The sequence below is a fragment of the Balaenoptera physalus genome (genome assembly GCF_965194825.1).
Source record: "Balaenoptera physalus genome assembly, chromosome: 20".
NCBI lineage: Eukaryota > Metazoa > Chordata > Mammalia > Artiodactyla > Balaenopteridae > Balaenoptera > Balaenoptera physalus.
Genome location: NC_138901.1, coordinates 8031506 through 8045734, shown reverse-complemented (window position 1 = coordinate 8045734; position 14229 = coordinate 8031506). Strand labels below are relative to the sequence as shown.

The 14229-nt window shown below is 44.3% G+C and overlaps 1 protein-coding gene across 1 annotated transcript in view; it reads left to right on the top strand.

Annotated features, from left to right (window-relative positions):
* Positions 1–14229, top strand: part of PRPSAP1 (phosphoribosyl pyrophosphate synthetase associated protein 1) — a 33642-nt gene that overhangs the window by 4646 nt on the left and 14767 nt on the right. The window contains exons 3-5 of the mRNA XM_082440249.1: positions 807–873; positions 12381–12553; positions 13903–14018. Of these exons, the coding sequence (XP_082296375.1) occupies positions 807–873; positions 12381–12553; positions 13903–14018 (356 nt within the window). The remainder of the gene's footprint in view (positions 1–806; positions 874–12380; positions 12554–13902; positions 14019–14229) is intronic.

Here is a 14229-nt window from a genome sequence, read left to right as displayed (position 1 = left end):
GTGGCTCCCCCGAAGCAGTCCTTCTTGCTTTGCCACCGTTGTCTTCACACAGTAGCCAGTGATCACACGAGTCCTCCAGTGGCTCTGCTGTCACCCCTTGGAATAAAATCCAGACTCCTGCGTGGTGTGGTCCTGGTCAGCTCCCTGACCTCCTCTCTGTCTCTTTCTCCTCTCTCACTGTGTTTCCGAGCGCACAGTGGCAGCCCCACTCTGCCCCACATCTTTGCAATGTTCCGTACTCCGTTCCTCACCGTATGTTCCAGTCTGCAGCGAGGCCATCATTCCCAGGCCTTTTTCTCTTTTATCGTGGCTGGTCTTTCTCCTGCACATTGGCCTGGAGAGTTTGCCAGCCTTTGGCATTGCATTGTCTCTCCTGAGTCAGTCTTTGTCCCCTTGGTCCAGGTCCCCCACTTTGGGACCCCAACTCAGGGCCTGGAACAGAGGAGGCATCGGCCTTTGTTGAAAGAATAATAAGGATATTAACTTTTGGCCTCTTTATTCACTGTATACTTCTCCCTAAGCATCTTGTGTTTATTTAGTGATGGATATTCTTTTCTGGACCCTGAGATTTTATGTACACTTGTTTGTTGCTTTTGCCTTCTAGTCTATTCTAGTCTAGTCTTATTCTCCCCTTAGCTTGACTATTTTTTACGTAAGTACATGCCATTCCGAGATCTCTTAAGAATTTATTTTGGTGCGCTAAGCAAAGCATTGGTTTAGACTCACCTTTACTCCCTCCAATTGCTGCCTAATTATTGCACCATGAAGAGCTTTTCTTCAAACTGCAGAATATTTTTATTTTTCAGAAACAAGAGTTGAAATAAAAGAATCTGTTCGTGGCCAAGATATTTTCATTATACAGACGATACCCAGGTAAGAGTCAGCACTACTTTATCCCTCTTCCTCTAAAAATCTTATTGATGTAACTTATTATCTTTTCATATGAACAACAATTCCATTTTCTTTAAATTATAAATGTGTTTGCACATTAAATGCTTTCCAAAATACTATATATATGTGTACACATATATGCGTGTGGGTCTATATATGTATGTGTGTGTGTGTCTCTCTCTATACATATATGTATATATATAGTCTTTTGGAATTCCTGCCATGCTTGTCACACTATACTTAACTGTTATTGTTTACTTTTTTTTTTAAATTTTATTTATTTATTGGCTGTGTTGGGTCTTCGTTGCTGCATGCGGGCTTTCTCTAGTTGTGGCGAGCGGGGGCTACTCTTTGTTGCGGTGCGCGGGCTTCTCATTGTGGTGGCTTCTCTTGTGGAGCATGGGCTCTAGGCACGTGGGCTTCAGTAGTTGTGGCGCACGGGCTTAGTTGCTCCGCGGCATGTGGGATCTTCCAGGACCAGGGCTCGAACCCGTGGCTCGTGCCCGCATTGGCAGGCAGATTCTTAACCACTGCGCCACCAGGGAAGCCCCTGTTATTGTTTACTTGATCATCTTCTCCAAGCTTTAAACTCCTCAAGGACAAAAATATCCTACCTCCATTTGCAGGAACCTAGGCCAGAGTCTGTTCGCTCAGCTCTCCTGGAAAGCCTTTGTTGTTGTTAAATGGTGGGTTTTATTTTGCACAGTGGCCCGTCTCTAGCCTGTCTGTCACAGATACCATCTACCACTCCTTCCCTCAGGGTGGAAGGACTGGCCCTGGGGGAATCCTGGCATACCTGAGCAGGAACTTCCCTGTGAGGTTATCTCCTCTCAGCCCCTCACTGGGAATGGGGTCGATAGATCAGTGTCTTTGAAAAATCCAGACCTTCACGTCTTGATCGGTTTAGATTCCTGAGACCCTGTTAGTAATAAACGTGGCACTGGCTGCCAGCAGGGTGCGGACGCTTTACACGTATCATTTTTAATCCTTATGTGTCAGTCCTACATGGCAGCTCTTGTTGGCCTCTGTGATACTGTGATTTATGATAAGAAATATGTATCTGGTCTTCCTTTCCTGGCACAGAGCACAGAGCACAGAGCTCCTAAAACCCTTGGAATATCCTAAGTGATAAGAGCAGTAAAGGTATCTTTCGTTATTCAGAACAATCCCCTTTCAGTTACACCTGAGTTATGTGAGTGAGGTGATTTTTGGAAAGGCCCTGGATAAACACAGGACGGGGGCTGGTTGCCAGGGTAACCAACCTTGTGATTACTGGGTTGGTACTTTCAGCCCGGCCCCCCTGACCTCCCGGTGAGGGGAGAGGGGCTGGAAGTTCAATCAGTCGCCAGTGGCCAATGATTTGATCAGTTGTGCCTGTATAATGAAGCCTCCATAAAAAACCAAAAGGACTGGGTTCGGAGAGCTTCTGGGTTGGTGAAGACGTGGAGGTGCTAGGGGGGTGGTACACCCAGAAAGGCGTGGAAGCTCTGCACCCCTTCCCCTATACCTCGCCCTGTGCACCTCCCCCATCTGGCTGTTCCTGAGTTACATCCTTTATAGTAACCTGGTAATCTAGTGAGAAAATTGTTTTTCTGAGTTTTATTTATTTATTTATTGGCTATGCCATGAGGTATGTGGGATCTTAGTTCCCCAACTGGGGATAGAACCTGTGCCCTCTGCAGTAGAAGCACGGAGTCTTAACCACTGGACTGCCAGGGAAGTCCCTGAGGTTTTTTTGCCTTTTTTTTTTTTTTTTTTACTTTGCTCTAGCAAATTAATCGGAGCTGAGGAGGGTGTCATGGGAACCTCTGATTTATAGCGGGTTGGTCAGAAGCACAGGTGACAGCCTGGACTTGCCCATGTCTGAAGTGAGGAAGGGGGCAGTCTTACTGGGCCCTTAACCTGTGGGATCTGATGCTTTGTCCAGGCAGAGAGTGTCAGAATTGAGTTGAATTGTAGGATACCCAGCTGGTGTCCTGAGATCCTGAGAATTACGAACGTGTGGGAAAATCCCCACACATTTGGTGACCAGAAGTATTCAGTGTTGTAAATGTACTGAGAAGGGAAAAACTGTTTTTCCTTACAGCCCCCTGTGAAGGGATTGAGAAAACTGGGTCTGAGGACCCACAGGGTCATGGAGTGAGTAATCTGAACCCAGGTATAACAGAGTTTCCCTGTACACTGATAACTGGTAGATACTAAGTATTTTAATACTTTTTTCTGATCATAAAGAATAACGTTAATCTCTGCAAACACAGGCAGTGTAGAAATGTGTATCAGAAAATAAAAATTCCCCAGCCCTCTGAGATAGCTAAGTACCTGTTTGTTCCTCTTTATTTGATAATGTGCATACAAATTTAGGCTCCATAATTCAGGTGATCCTCAAAACCAAAATAAAAGTAATTTTAATTTATCTGCGTGGTTCAAGTTTCAAAAGGGTGTGTGATGAGCCCTGCCTCTGCCATCAGCCACCCTGTTTCCCTCCCTGGATACGGCAAGTGTTATCAGGTTCTTAGGCATTCTTTTCAGAGACTCTGTGTGCTCAAGCAGTTGCTTATATGTTTTTCTTAATTTTTACATAGAAGGAGTCTAATAGGGAATCCCCTGGCGGCCCAGTGATAGGACTCTGTGCCTCCACTGCAGGGTTCTGTCCCTGGTCAGGGAACTAAGATCCCACAGGCCCAGCGGTGCTGCCAAAAAAAAAAAAAAAGGAACCTAGAAAAATGGTACAGATGAACTGGTTTGCAGGGCAGAAACTGAGACATAGATGTAGAGAACAAACGTATGGACACCAAGTGGGGGAAAGTGGTGGGCGGGGGTTGGGGGGTGGGATGACTTGGGAGATTGGGATTGACGTGTATACACTAATATGTATAAAATGGATACCTAATAAGAACCTACTGTATAAAAAAATAAATAAAATAAAATTCAAAAATTCAAAAAAAAAAAAGTGTAAGATACCTCTAAATTGATAAGTTAGCAATGATTCTAATATCTACCTAAAGTTTACTCAGAAAATTATTCTTCTTCCCAGAAGAAAAAGACAGTTATAAAATAACCATACTTGTAGCCACATAAATTATGTTAACGTTTTTTAAATATGAAATTTGTAGATTTGACTACATCATAATCACTGAACAAATATAATTATTTTTAAGTATTTCACTTAGTCAGACATTTTTCCTACCTTGAGGTCTTCTTTGCCTAGATGTACTTAATTCTGAAATACTTCATCCACTTGTAAATATTTTCTTTTAGGTCAATTAGTCAATACACTTAACATGCAGTAAAAAAAAAAAAGTCTAATACACTTTGCTGAACTTTTAAAAATAAAGCATTGTACTGTATCAATACAGAAAGAGCTACCTCATCTTTAAAAGATTCTAATTTTGAAACAATCACAAACTTCCAGAAAACTAGCCTGTGCCGTGCAGCCACTTTAGACAGAGTTGCCAGCCTGGTGCCTCACCACCCCAAACACTTCAGGGTGTAATTCCTACAAACGAGGGCTTTCTCTTATACAACCACAGTGCCACAGTGTCAGAATCAGGATACTGAGACCTCTGTGTTGTCACCACCTAAGCCTCAGACCCCATCCCCGTGTCATCCGCTGCCCCCCAGGGCTCTTCCTGGCACAAGGAGCCAGTTGAGGCTCAGGTAGCACTTGGTTGTCTGTGTCGTGTCTTCTGGACAGTCTGGAACCATCCCTTGGTCTTTCCTTGACTTTCAAAACTTTGTCCCTTTTGAAGACGACACTTTGGCCAGTTTATTTTGTCGACTGACCCTCAGTTTAGGTTTGCCGTATTTCATTATGGTGGGATCCAGGGGAGCTGTGTTCCCACCTTGTCTTCTGCGGCTTCATACTGTGTTCCGTGGACACACCGAAGCTTCTTCAGCCCGTCGCATACGCTGTGTCTCTAGTCTTGTGCTCGCCAACTGCGGAACATCCTGTAGGTGCGTCGTATCGCCCGTGTTCGGGGTGTGTCTGTACGAAGATGCCAAGAAATGTGATTGCTGGGTGTGAGGATTCACGCATTTGTGGTGTTGAGAGATGTGGCTGCATCGATAGACACTCGAAATACTTGTGGTATCGATAGATAATTCCATATTGCCCTCCATGGGGGATCTACTAATTTATGTTTCCTCCAGCAATTTTGGTTTTGTACTGTTTGTCTCCTGGTGACGGGAATCTTTTTGCCCCATGCTTCTGTTTGACACTGCATCCTAGGAATGAGGGGAAAGCCTGCGGGGCTTGCGTAGCCCTAGAACATGTGTAGTCAGAGAGCTTTGACACTCCCCTTGGCTGCTCCCTGGCCTTCTGTGCTTATCCTGGTTTTTGTTAGTGGTGAATAGTAAGGTTGCATTCTCACCACTTTTTTTTTTTACCTCTGAATTCTTGAGTTCCTTAGGGTATAGGACAGAGCTGCAGGTGACCCTAGATCCTTGGCTTGGCCTCTTTAGACTACTGAGAGCCTTTTACTAGTTTATTAAGGGAGAGAGAACAGAACCTCGACCTTTGTAGCCATAGACGGGCCACCTTTGTCACTCATCCTCCAGGAAATACGGGGGTCTGAGTCCAAAGGCAGTGGTGGTCAGTGAAGTCTCTTTACTCTACCCTAACTAAATTTATGACAGCAAAAGAATGTGTGTCCTGTCAGGAATTGTTTATCTTTAAGGAATCTTAGCCTTAATTCACAGGTCTGCACCTCAGCCTGGAATTTGAGCTCTGACTTTGAACTCATCTCTAGGACAAGAGTTAACTTGGTCGTGGTCAGTTGTGTGCCAGCACATGAGCAGCTGTGCTCTTGGTAGCTTTGTTCTGTTCCGTGTAATCCGGGATTATCCCTGAGTTGGGGGAGGAACTAAGAGGTTATGACCTTGTCACGTCAGAGACCCCACTGTGTCAGATAGTCCTGGATGCCATTAGTGACCTAGTGACCTGAGGACTTGATGAGCTGCCTTCCGGCTGTGTGTAGACAGCTGACGTCCAGCTGTCGGAGAGCCAGGGTGTTGACCGGTCTTCATTTTCATGATGAGCTGGGATGGTCGAGGCTTTGATGCCTTTGTGAAAGTATAATCTTTTCCAATCAATTTCTTAATTATAGGATTGACTTAGCAAGACCGAATTGAAAAATTTTTTTTATATTGGAGTGTAGTTGATTTACAATGCTGTGTTAGTTTTTGCTGTATAGCAAAGTGAGTCAGTTTTACATACAAATATATCCACTTTTTTTTAGATTCTATTCCCATATAGGTCATTATAGAGTATTGAGTAGGTCCCTGTGCTATTCAGTAGGTTCTTATTAATTATCTATTCTGTACATAGTAGTGTGTGTATGTCAAGGACCAAATGTTTTTATAGTACATCTCTGAGGCTATCGAGTATTCTAATTCCTTTACTTTTATTATGAGTTCGGGAAGTAGGGAAGAGATATAATAACGATAGTAATAGCAGACTTTGCCGAGGCTGGTGTGTGAAGTTGGTGACGTGTGTGAGGCTGAAGGGCTTCAGGTGGCTCATCGCCTCCACCAGTCACCACCCTCTGAGGCAGGTGTCATCGTCACCCCCTTTTATGTCCTCTAACCACAGATTTCCACCTTGGGGTATCATTGTGCACTTGTTAATGCATGTAGGGTAGAGGGACAGCTATATCCATAATTTCCTTTTTGTTATAATACATCTCCCTCCCTAGTTTTAGTTCAGACTTCTTTAACACGTCATAAACAGTATAAGTTCACAGTCTATTGGCACGGCAAAATAACGCTCACTCTTAACAGCCCTGTCCTGGGATCTTGAGACAGCTTGTGGTTAGTCTTCCTTGTGGCAAGAAGTTGTGCTTTATCTAATTCTTGTTTTCCGTATCTCATGGTAACCAAGAATGCAGTAGAAATATTTAGTACATGCAGTTTAGAGTGATCCTGCGGCAGTAATACATAGGGAACTTTACAATGTGCAGGTGTTTTCCAGGGAAAGGACAAATTAACGTGGAAAAATGAGTTGGTTAATGGCTAATTGGGAAACATTTGTAGTTTTTTTTTTCCCACTTGTGCTTAGGATACTCGAAAATTTGAACAAAGGAGGAGGGAGGGAGCAGTCCATGGAGTTGCAGCAGAGAGAGTGAATCTTGTAGAAGAACCTTGACAGCAATTTTACACACTTACCATATGGAAAGGTTTCTTTTTGAAGGAGCAGCGCAGATATACATGGTGCTTTTGAAAACCAGAACCCTGTCCTGAAGGTGGTGCAGTTCCCTTGTGGTACTTGTTTTGAGATTATTGAGAAGCCATAATTGTCTTCCTTGTGAAACCGTGCACCTCAGATTGGGACTTGAACCCACGTGCCGGGACTCGAATCCGGGACTCTAATCCGGCCAAAACCCACGTCTTCCAACTGAGATCACACACCTGGTTTCAGGACTTAATGAAGCTCAGGTTTTTGATGTCTCATTGCAGAAAGAATTCAGTGAGAGACAAAGTGATAGGTAAGATGTAGATTTATTTAGAGAGAAACACACTCCACAGACAGAGTGTGGACCATCTCAGGAGGTGAGAAACGCACCAGGGTCTGGGGTTGTCAGTTTTTATAGGGGTGGGTAATTTCATAGGCTAATGAGTGGGAGGAGTATTCCAGCTATTTCAGGAAGGGGCGGGGATTTCCAGGAATTGGGCCACCGCCCACTTTTTGGTCCTTGTGGTCGGGTCTTGGAACTGTCCTGGCCCCTGTGGGTGTGTCATTTAGCTTGCTGATGTGTTACAGTGAGCCTATACTGAGGCTCAAGGTCTAGTGGAAGTTGACTTGTCCGCCATCTTGGACCCATTTGGTTCCAATCAGTTTCTGTCATGTCCTCAGGCTATGTCATGCTTTCAGCGGTTGTGCTCTGCCCCCTCCCTCCTGTTTCACCCGTGGTTCTTTGGTGGTATCGAAGCAAAAACATCATCACGTTGCGATTCCTGTATCTCTTAGGATGATGGGGACTAGAGAGGAGAAATCTGGAGAAAGGACAGAGAGAATGTCTGTGTGCACGTATCCCATAAAAAGGGTTATTGGGTTTGTCACAGTAAACTATTTTATTGCTGACTACAGAATATTTTAGTGACAACTAAATTTAGTTAATTTAGCAGGGAATTTAGTTTTTTAGTACTCTCTGCTATAAATGGTTATATAGATTGTCAGTTGAAGCAAAACACACAACCTAAAAGTTGCAGGTTAAGTTTTATTTGGGGACCTTACTGGGGACTGTAGCCCGGAGCCAGCCCCCAGAGGGCTCTGAGAAACTGCTCCAAAGAGGTCAGGGCGGAGCCAGGATGTATGTGAGGTTTTTGCTGGGGCATCACAGGATGACTGCGGACCACAAGAGCAGGCATCTCAAGTTCATGATTCTAGTGCTTTTCTGTACTTGGGAAGATGCAAGGATCTGCGGTCACTGAAATTAGTCCTTAGGTGTGCATCTTTCTATCTAGGGCAGGTATCCAAAGCACACAGTGCTGCTTATTTCCCTCCATCCTGAATTCCCCTCGGGGCTTGCCTTCAGTGGGCGGCAGCGGTGGCGAGTGGCTTGATCCTGGTGGAACTGAGATGGCAGGCAGCATCCTTTGTTTACTGGAATGGCAGGGAACATCCCTGTGCACAAGGCGAAGGAACGTATCTTACAGATTTTTCTGTTGAGGAGGAGAGGATGTTACCTAAAGTAATAAGGCTGATTTTAGACAAACAGAACGAAGCTTAGACATCGAAATGAGTTCAGTCGCCTTTAGAGCCGATGTCCTGAGATGTAATATAGACCTTTTTCTGGTGCTGCCGTTGTTCAGAATTTCTTGGGAATTCATCTTCTGGATGTATCTCAAGAAGGGCCGGATGCAAGCGATGTGTGGGGGAATGTATGCAGGAAGGGACACGGAGCTTTCACGCCACTCTCCCCAGTCTCTACACAGTCTCCAACCTGGAGGCTCTCTGAACCCCCTCCGTTTGGCTTTTTACTGAGGCTTCATTACATAGGTATGATTGATGATACCGTTAGCCTTAGGCGATTGTTTCAACCTCCAGAGGTCATGGGGATGGGACTGAAAGTTCAACCCCTCTAATCACGTGGTTTGTCTCCCTGGCAACCAGTCCCCTCCTTTAGGTGCAGTCCAAAAGTCACCTCCTTAACATAACTAAAGACACCTTTATTCCTCTCAAGGCTTAGGAAATTCCAAAGGTTTTAGAAGGGAGCTTGGTGCCCGAAATGGGAACCAAATACATATTTCTTATTATAAATCACAATATCACAGCGTGGTACTCAAGGAGTTTCCAAATGTACTGAGCATTGGAACTAAGTAAAATAGATATGAAGCTTACAAAGTGTTTTTTGAAGGACAATTTTCATGTTTTATGTTACAAGTTCTAGTATGGTGATGTAACATAAGAAGACGCATTAAAAGCACATTACAGCTTATTTGCTGCCGGGGATTCATTGTTGGAGATGGGGACGGGGTAAATCGTACTCCATGACCTGTTCTCAGTACTTGCGTCTGTGGTGTTGGTCTGTCTTTGCAATTTTAATTGATATGTATAGACCATGTCTGTTTCTTTAACTCTCACTCGTTTTTGTCTATCGAAAATGAGAGAGCAGTCAGGGCTGCGTTTAATATAAGATGTGATAGTCTTAGGGAAGAGAAAAATAGTTGATAAACAGTTAAGATTGTCCTACTTAGATACAAAGACTACAGGCACTAGCCAGGATGTACTTGGAACAGTCTTAGGGAACAGATAAACAAAGCAGAGGCTGCCAGCCAATTTCTGTTCGCCCCGCTAGCCCACAAAATAACTGCTTGGTATCCAATTTGTCCAGTGTCCCTCAGTGAATGGGTAAAGCCGTTGTGACAAAGGCCCTTTTGTTGCCTTCCTGACCAATAAGGGGTGGGGGCGGGGGAGGCTTTCCTTAGCTTCGGGCTAGAGAATGTTGACTCCCTTGGCATAGGGCATTAGGAAGAGGAAAAAGTAAAAAATAAAAACCTCAGGAGAGGAATTAGTAATTAGCGGAAAGAAAATTACTCTGAAATCAAGGCTCCTCCCAAACTGTTCCTCTTGTTACATTAATGTCTTACCATCTGGCCTTCCCTTGTGTGCTAGCCAAACCTCGTGTTGTGTGGTTGTGTCTTATAAATGCTATCACAAAGCCAGCTAGAAACGCATGACCCAGATAGATGCTCTTCCCGGATCTGTTTAATTAATTTCAACAGTTCTTGCTGGCATTGGGATCTGGTGTAAGAAACCACCAGGTCCAGTGGAGCTTTTATAATGCCACACATTGCATCCCACAAGTGGAAGGTCAAGAAAGCTCTAATTTTATTTCTAACGTTGACAAGCAGTCTGTACATGGAAGAGGCTTTCGCTGCGGTGTATAGGATGCCCGTTGTTTAGATACGGACTCCTGAGTTGCCTACATTGTGTGCTCTGAGTACTGTGCAGGCTTCCAGCTCAACCACCAGAGCCCACAAGGCACCAGTGTAGATGACGCGCTGTGGGAAGGGAAGCTCTCCCCTCCGGAGTGCAGGAGACGTGGGGGGGCGGGGCATTCTTAGGTGGGTTAGCTGTGTGAAAATTGTTGGAAAGTGCTGAAAATAGACCAGATATTATGAATTCCTGAGTACCTTGGAGGTGTTTGATAAGTGTTTTGTCCTGATTATACCAAAAGGTCGTGTGTCCTCTGACCTTTTGATGGCAGACTTGGGACATTGTTAATTTGGGAGCACGAGGGAGAAGAACGGACCACTTTATTTCAGAGGAAGAAATGGCAGCTGGAAAGTAACGTCACCTGTCAGCAATGCAAAAGGCGTGTCTAGGTTGACAACTGCATCTTGAAGTTGAGCCCAGAATCAACTCTGCCTACCCCGTGGGAGAAACAAACATAGAAACTTATGACAGAATCTTGAAATAGTTGTGAAAAAATCCAAACTACAAAGGAGAGGTTGGAAGTTCCACCAGTTGAACGTGGGTGTGGAAAACATTGTCAGAGTGAAAGGATGTCTTTGCCTCGCTCACTCCAGGGGCACAGGTGTAAACATAAACTGGAAGAGACTGGGGGAAAATGGCCTGACTGTCTTTCAAGCTAAAAAGCATTTCGCGATGAGTATTTCATTCCACCACTTACTCAGCAAGCATTTATTAAGTCTCTGCTATGTTGATGGCAGGCTTTCCATTTTGCTACAGATCAGATAATTCAGAAACTGTGTCATCTGAAGAGCCTACCCCTCACTTGGGTGGGAACTAGGACGTGGGAAATGATCTTCTTTATCTGGGGAAGGCAAGGGAGGTACACTCCTGACACAAAAGAGAGGCTGTTTGAGGACACTTGGGTAATCCAAAGAGGAGTAGGAGGACGCTAGAGAGAGAGGGTAGAGCTTTGGAAGGTCATCCTGAAGGATTTCAAGGCCCTTAACTTTAAGGACAGAGGCCACCTTATGCTTTTTTTTTTTTTTTTTTTAGTAAATTTATTTATTTTATTTTTGGCTGTGTTGGGTCTTCGTTGCTGCGCGCGGGCTTTAGTTGCGGTGAGCGGGGGCTACTCTTCATTGCAGTGCACGGGCTTCTCATTGCAGTGGCTTCTCTGTTGCGGAGCACGGGATCTAGGCGCACGGACTTCAGTAGTTGTGGCACTCAGGCTCCATAGTTGTGGCTCGCGGGCTCTAGAGCACAGGCTCAGTAGTTGTGGTGCATGGGCTTAGTTGCTCCATGGCATGTGGGATCTTCCTGGACCAGGGCTCGAACCCGTGTCCCCTGCATTGGCAGGCGGATTCTTAACCACTGCGCCACCAGGGAAGTCCCCACCTTTTGCTTGATCAGCCTTGGCAAAGGGTTAACAGTCAGCATTCATTAAAATTTGGAAATAGCCTTTCCCTTCAATACCTTTCAGATTCATATTTTCTTGTCTATCTGGGTAGTCTTTGTTAGGAATCTATGTATCTCAAGGAAAGAAGGGATGGGGGAGATATTTGGAAATTAAGTTCCAAAGTCTCCCCACCCCTCACCCTTCTCCCCACTCCCAAAAGAAAAAAAAGAGACCAAATTCTTTATGGTTACGGCAGCCAAATACAAGGGCAGGTGGATTTCCCTTGGTGTTCCCAGGAAAACGAGGTGCTAGCACTCTGGCCCGAGTTCAGATCCCGGGGATGGTGCCAGCAGGTGTGGGTTCACTCTGGTCGTCAGCAGTCACTGCCTGCTTCACCTGCCACTCCTGTGACCGTGTCACTGACAGAAGATCGAGGCAAAGGTGAGAGTGGATAACCCTGTGTGAATTTAAGTAACCTCACATGAAAACCGGAACTCAGACAGCTGTAAAGAGGAGTTAGTAAGCTTTCTCCTCTATTCAGGAAGTGCCGTCGTAAGCTAGCGTGATGATCCACGTAACATCATTCTTGGCAGCCCAGGTCGGATTGCTGCGGTTGAGATCTTTGCCAGGAGTTAATAAATGAAGCTAATCCAAAAGTGCAAACCTCATCTGTTTCAGAGACGTGAATACAGCCGTGATGGAGTTACTGATCATGGCTTATGCACTGAAGACCGCGTGTGCCAGGAATATTATCGGCGTCATCCCCTACTTCCCCTACAGCAAGCAGAGCAAGATGAGGAAGAGGGGCTCCATCGTGTGCAAGCTCCTGGCGTCCATGCTGGCGAAAGCCGGTGAGTGCGGCCAGCGCCCTGGGGCCCCGTGCCGTTGCTTGGGACCGTCCCCTGTGCCAGATTAGTCCATAGCGCAGGTAGCTGGTTGGGGACCTGTTTTCTCTAAGTGTTGTTCGGTAGTTACTTTGTCTTGCTTCCTTTTGCATAGTTCTGGTTAGGGATATGTGAGCTTAGGTGTCAATTCTTTTTCTGTTCTCTTTGTCCTCCTTCAGAGTGACCTTGTCTGCTTCAGGGCTTACTTCTCTCATCTTGGACTTTTTCCTCATTCCACCTTCTTTTCCATTTCATCTTATCATCATCGAAACTTCAGCTGGCGATCTTGGCATTCGGATGTGATCTTTTGAGTTTCAGGTCTAGATTTATTCAAACCTTAGCTAAATTCTGTTGATGTACATAATAGTAAAACTGGATTTTTCCTTTACTACCTCTTCAGCTTATATACTCTTTTTTTTCCCCCTCCCCAATTGTCTTTCTGTATAGCAGATCATTTTCATTGTGTGTTTGTGTAGTGGTGACATACTTTATGGCCTCTAAATCAAATGTAATAGCCCTTTACAATTAATGGGATTTTATTTGCCGCATGTTTATTTAAAAACTCAAATATATATCTGAGTCCTGAGAAACACATTTGAATTCCATTTGCTATAAAAATGTGTAGTGTTTTTGGAAAGAACAAGTAATTCTGCTTCTTCGCTCTGGAAATTTTTCAGTGACCTTGGCCATTTGCCATGTAGTTATATGTGTACCTTTTTTTTGCTTAGCGCTGTTGATTATAAGAGTGTGTTTGCATTGTTTTTCTGTACTTGACCCCTTCTCTTCGGACATATACACATGTTTCCAAGCTCTTCAGTGTCTTATCATTGTGTTTGTGGATTTCTTTCCTTCTAGTATATCTATTACTTTGCTTTTGCTTTCCTATTCCTTCTGCCTTAATCCACAGTCCTTTAACATTTCTTCCTAGATTCTTTAATCAAGGCCTGTTTTTTTTATATCTATTTTTGCTCCAGTATTTAATTCCATGTTTATATTTTTGCTTCTACCTGATTTTTCTTTTCCCAATGTTCAGGCCTAAGCTAATGACGATAGTAGAGGAGAGCACTGTTCTTTAGCTTTAGTGTTTTAATCCATGTGGAAGGTTATAGGCTCCTTTACATCAGGCTTAACATTGTCTTTAGTTCATTGAGTTTTGTTAAGATTGCAAATAAGGTCTATAACGAACATGCTTGTTCCCAGCGCCCCCCTGCCTTCAGTCTTCCGTTAGGAAAGAGGCATCGGGCGTCTAGTTTGTGTCCGCTGTAGCCGTTAACTTGTAGGGGTGAACTCTGTAATTTTTTGTTTTAAACTTTCAGGTTTAACTCACATCATCACGATGGATCTTCATCAAAAGGAAATACAAGGCTTTTTCAGCTTTCCTGTGGACAACCTTAGAGCCTCACCTTTCCTGCTTCAGTATATCCAGGAAGAAGTGAGGAGCGTCAGCAAATACCCCATTGTCCTCCAAAGAGGCCCTGTGTAGTTTTTCTCTGGTACCAGATTTCAGTATTGAAAGGCACATCCAGTGATCAAATGATCTTTCCCTTAAGTCTTAATGCCTGAGTCATTAAGTCAGATAAGGTCAGCATTTAGGCACAGAGGATAGTATTTTTTAAAGAAAGTAAAAATGGATTTCCTTCTAA